Here is a 5,413-nt window from a genome sequence, read left to right on the forward strand (position 1 = left end):
GGGCCCCGGGGCAGGCAGGGGGCCCGGCGGCCTCCCGGCGGGCCCCGGTCAGGCAGCAGGCCCTGCAGGCCAGCGTGTGCACAGCCAGGCTTACCCATAGCCCGCCATGGAGACAGGCCGGTGCCTGGTGCAGAGTAAGCGCCTGTGTTGAGCAGAGTAAGCGTCTGTGTTGAGCATCGGTGGAGCCGGGCGGCCCACCCCTGCTGAGCAGCCAGCCGGCGGCCGTGACGTCCGCTCTTGGTTGATGGCTTCGGTCCTTTTCCCTGCCTTCCTGTGGGCCTGGAGAGGGCCGGGGTCTCCCTCGTCTCCAGGCCTGTGGTGCTCAGAGCACAGTAGGTGTCCAGGAGAACCCCCAGTGGGGTCCTGGTGGGCCCATGGAAAGCCTTCCTGGCCTCGAGAACCCCGCCTGGGTGAGGGTGGGGCTGGTCAGGCAGGGCGGCCTCCCTCTCCCCACAGCCCTGTTGACTGGCACACACACAGTTAACCATGTCCACACCGCCCGCTCAGCCGTCATCTGGTTTGGTTTAAATGAAGCTCCCTGGAGGACAAGGACAGGAGGGGGTGGCCGGCTGGCTTGTTTTTCCTGGCTTCCCGCCTTGGCCCATCTCGCCAGCTCAGCAGAAAACTGCTCGCTCTGGCCCGACTCCAGGCTTGCGAAGCAGCCAACCAGGGTTCCCCTGAAAGAAGAGACATCACTGATAATTAACGAGGCCCCCAGCCCCCTGAGGGTCCTTTGGGGAGACCTGGCCAGGGCACAGAGGGGGCCTGGGGTGAACGCGGGCATCTTGGGAGACTCCTGAGCCCAGCCCCACACCACAGCCCTCTGAGCCAGCTGCGGCCCTCCAGGGCCCTCCGACCCTGATGACCTGCTCCTGGAGACCCAGACCCCTCCTGGGGGGGGGGATCTGAGGAGCACACCCCACTCCCCGCCCTGCCCACCCCACCCTGGCTTCTGCATCAGCAGCGCTGTCTCTGGGAAGGAGTAGTTCGGGTATAGGGGTGCGCAGCCCTGCACGGCTGCTGGGGCAGGGATCCTCAGGACGCGAGGCCTTGGGAAGAGGCTGCCCAAGTGCAGAGTGCAGACGCAGGGCCAGTGGGCCTGCTGGAGTCCCCCACCTCTGCTTGGAGGGCACCCGTACCCCCCACCCTTTTCGGCCATCCTTTATCTTTCATCCCTGTGCAGACTCTGCTGTCCCGCCACTGAAGCCAGAGGTGTCGTGGGTGTTCAGTGCATTGTAGGGCAGCCGTGGCCTGGTGGTTATGGCGCTGGGTCCCACACGGCCAGCCACACAGTCTGAGCCCCAGACCTGGCAGCTCGAGAAACGCCTACACGTGTGTGTGCTCCGATCCCTCCCAGAAAGGAGGGGATGTGGAGAAGGTTGTGGCGCATTCCCGGGGTTTGTGTCCTCTTTCTCTAGGGAGCGCAAGCCCTCTGGCAAAAAAAAAGGAGTAAGATCCTGCCGCCCTAGGTCCAGCCCATGTCCCTGTCGCCCGCAGAGCCCCGTCAGCCCGCCCCAGCCCGCCCCAGTCCTGCCAGCCTGTGGCCCTTCCTTCAGGGTCTGGCGCTTCCCCCTCACTCTGCCCTTGGCTGTTTTCTGCGATTACCGTGTAGACACCCCTCCTTTCTCCTGCAGGCTCAGCATCGGGGTCATGCACTACAGACCAGGTTCGGGAGGCTTTGGCCACCGGGTGTCAGGGCAGAGGGTGGGCGAGTCCCCTGCCCTCACCTGCACAGGCCTCACCGCTGCTCTCCTGCAGGTTCGCCAAGCTCCTGCTACGCCTGCCCGCCTTGCGCTCCATTGGGCTCAAGTGCCTGGAGCACCTCTTCTTCTTCAAGCTCATCGGGGACACACCCATCGACACCTTCCTCATGGAGATGCTGGAGGCCCCACACCAGATGACCTAGGCCTGCCCGGACGCCCACTGCTCTCCTCCTGAGCCCCATCCCGCCCTTCCCTCCTGGCCTGCCCGGGCCTCTGGGCACAACTTGGCCCGCTCTGCCCAGGAGCTGCGCTGGCGTCCTCGTTCCATTCCGACCTGCTTTGGCCCAGGGCAGTGGCTTTACTGGAGCAGCGGCCAGAGTGGCCAGAACTGGTGTGAGACCCGGCCAGGGCTCACCCCTCGGGTTCTTGCGGAAGCCCTGCTGGCACCTTGGGGGGCTTAGGTGGCTACGGGGTCTTCAGGCCCCAGCCCTGGAGCTGCAGGAGGGGGAAGGGAGGCTTTGTTTGGTTGCTGTTCATTGTTGCTGGTTTTCAGACTTTCTGGCCCTCCTCTGATGGGAGGGCCCCTCCGCGCCTGCTCTGAGCACTGGTGCGGCCAGGAGGGCTGGCGGGCTGGCGACGTGGCAGGCTGGTGTTTGATGTGAGGGAAGGTGGGACCCTGGGTGGGCAGCTCCCCTGCGCTCAGAGTGAAGGGTGAGCCGCCCCCTTTTCCAAAGATAACTTGTGACTTCGCCCCAAACTGGTGACATGAGCCAACCTCTGCGGGGTTGTGGGGCCACCCCGGCCCCACCTTGCTTTGCTCTACACCATCCCCCTGGTTTCCGCTTCTCCTCTGTGGTCTCATCTGGTTGAGGTGCCTGGGCCACAGCACCCTGGTCTCGCCCACCGCACCTTCCCTGCTGCGGGCCTGGAGGACCAGCTCCGTCCTGGGCATTGGTGCTGCAGGGGCCTCACCGAGGCTCACGGGCCATGCCCTGTGTCTGCTGCCGACCTCGTGGCCGACTTGGCCACTGGAGGGCCGCTGGCTTGTCCCCTGCAGGGACGCCGAGGGATTTGGGTGAATGAGCCATGGGCAGGGGCAGAAGCGACCGGGTCCTGGAGTGACTCCTGGGCACCGCCTGGGCTCCTGCCAGGCCTCCTTCTCCGTCCCACTGCCTGGTTCTGTCTGGAAGACTGAGAACCTGAGAACCGTTGTGTCCCAGCATCCTTGGGCCTAGGCCCCCTGGCCCTCAGGACCACCGGCCTGGTTGTTCGCGTCACTCACACAGAGCCTTACATGGCAGCCCCACTGGGCCCACCCTGGTGAAGGCTGCAGGCTTCAGCCCAGCGGCTTCCTCACCCCCCTGCCCTGGGGCTGCATGGCAGGGTCTTGGGGTGAGCAGGCCTCTTGCACCACAAGGCCCTCCCTTTGGCCCATGGATCTGGCATTTGCCAATGGCAGATGCCTGAACAGGAGTGGTCGACCATGTGTGGGGGGTCTGCTTTTTTTAGAAGCAGTTCAGAAATGGGGGAGTGGGCTGCCTTCACTCCATCTGGCACCGAGGTGTCCTTGGGAGTGGGAGAGGCAGTGACTGGGAGAGGTGGGGCTCGGGCTTCAGAGGCACCTGGGCGGAGGCTGCAGCCGAGTTTGTGCTTGAGCCAGAGGCTGTCAGAGTCCAGAAACATCTCTGCCCCACCTGCCTTTCAGTGAGGTGGCTTGGGAGAGCTGTCCCTGCCTGCCTGATCTGCTGTCCTGAGGCGGGGATGGGGCCCAGGTGAGCCTTTTCTGTGCAGGGCCTTCGACAGCCGTCCCTCACCCAGGCTCCTCCAGGGGTCCAGGCAGCCAGTGGGCTGGGGTAGCAGGCAGTGAGGCCATGTTCTCGGGCACCCCTGCTCCCTGGTGGGGGCTAGGGACCCGCCACACCCACACCTGGTGCCTTGAGCAGCCGTTGCACCTTCCTCCAGCACAGTCCCGGCCTTGCACCGTGCCCACCAGAGGAGGAACCCAGGGGTAGGCCTCTGTTGCAGGGGTCGGCCCTCACAACCTTGCCCTGCGGCCATGGGTGGCCATGTCCACAGCACTGAGGCCCGCCCAGTGCCACCTCCCCAAACCAGGACCCTGCTCTGCCCGCACAGCCTTACCCGCTGCCCACGTCACCTTAGCCCCTCCCATGGGGTCTCGTGCTCCTTGCGTTTGTCTTGTCGTTGTCATCTGTACAGCGCTGTCTGTGGAAGGTGACCCGGGAAAACGGCACATTGCTCAGTAGAGAGGTAGAATTTGTATTTAACCAGACCGTCGGTTGTATTCCAATCTGGTTCAATTAAGGTGATCTTTTTGTAATTATTATTGTTATTATTATTTTGGTGGGACAATCTTTAATTTTCTAAAGATAGCACTAACATCAGCTCCTTAGCTGCCTCAGCCCAGCTGGATGGAGGGCTCCCTCTCGGTGTCTCCTCCCAGCCACTGCTTCCTGGCCCTGGGCCCTGGGCCTCGGACACTTGCTCAGCTGTCACCTCCCTGCTTGGGCCCCTGCGGCTGAGGAATGAAGACCCTGCAAGGCCGGCCCTGCCCCTCCCTGTTGGGGAGCTTGGAAGACACCTACCCAGACCGTTCCCGGGTGGCCTGTGCTCTGGCTGGCCCGTCACCTGGGAGCGTGCGGTCTCTGGGAACGAGGCCCCACCCTTGGTCTCCCGCCACGGGGCCGGCAGAGCGAGTGCCTGCGGATAACAGCTGGGGTTGCGCAGCTGGAGTCGGCGTGCGGCCTGGTCGGCGCAGGGTGCTGCGCACGTGCCGTGGAGGGTGTGGAGCCGCCCGCCGTCACCACGCAGGAGACGCACGGCCGTTTCCGTGTCTTGTGTTTCTGTTTGATCAAGACCCCGCCCCCCGTTTTCCTGTAAATTTGCTTCATGTAAGCAAGTACCTGAGGACCCCTCCTCTGGTGAAATCCGGGTTCAGACGAGTATCTCGAGGTAAGGAGATGCATCTATTTTAAGATGCTGTGGAGCGAGCGCGGTGCCGGGCCAGTCTTCAGCCATGCCTTAGCTGGGCCGCGTGGCTGGCGCTGGTAGGACCTGCAAAGACGAAAGATAAGAGAAAGTGTCTAAAGCATCGGGAAAGGTAAAAAAAAAAAAAATCTATTTTTGTACAAATGTAATTTTATCCCTCATGTGTACGTGGGTGATACGCGGGGGGAGGGCTGCTCCCAGACAGGCGAGTCCTGCGGAGGTCACCCGCCGGACTGCCCTGGGGCAGCAGGGCCGGCCTGAGCTGGCTATGGGTTTCCCTCCCCTCTGAGTAGTTCCCAAGCCTCGCCTGGGCCGCCCTGGCTGCCGGGCCCTCTGCGGCCCCGACTGTGAATGCCTGCGTAACTTCTCAGCATCGCGGCCACAGGTGCCGCGGTGTGGGACGATGGTGTCCGGATTGTGGAAGAGAAACAGACGTGAGAGGGGAAACAAAATACGAGCATTTGAGACTACGGCGTGGTCCTCGTTTGTCCTGCGTGGCCGTCCTGTTTGGGTCTAGCAGTCAGTGCCCGAGGGGCTTCCCGAGCCAGGCCGCCACCCAAGTCCAGGCCTGTGCCTGGGCCATCCGCTGAGCCTGGCGGCCTCCCTGGCCCCTCTGCAGGCTCGTCGCCTGTGGCGGTACTGCTGTGGTCCCAGGGTGGCCAGCAGGCTCCTCACCAAGGGCCCCCGAGAGGGCTTTGTTCCTA

General features: G+C 63.6%; 1 protein-coding gene across 6 annotated transcripts in view; it reads left to right on the forward strand.

The window, feature by feature from the left end:
- Positions 1–5,179, forward strand: part of RXRA (retinoid X receptor alpha) — a 66,410-nt gene extending 61,231 nt beyond the window's left edge. For all 6 annotated transcript variants that reach the window (XM_006165261.3, XM_027767029.1, XM_006165259.3 and 3 more), the window contains exon 11: positions 1,759–5,179. In XM_006165261.3, the coding sequence (XP_006165323.1) occupies positions 1,759–1,906 (148 nt within the window). In that variant the 3' untranslated portion in view covers positions 1,907–5,179. The remainder of the gene's footprint in view (positions 1–1,758) is intronic.
- The last annotated feature ends 234 nt before the right edge of the window (positions 5,180–5,413 follow it).

Source organism: Tupaia chinensis, unplaced genomic scaffold (assembly GCF_000334495.1).
Source record: "Tupaia chinensis unplaced genomic scaffold, TupChi_1.0 Scaffold143845_1, whole genome shotgun sequence".
NCBI lineage: Eukaryota > Metazoa > Chordata > Mammalia > Scandentia > Tupaiidae > Tupaia > Tupaia belangeri.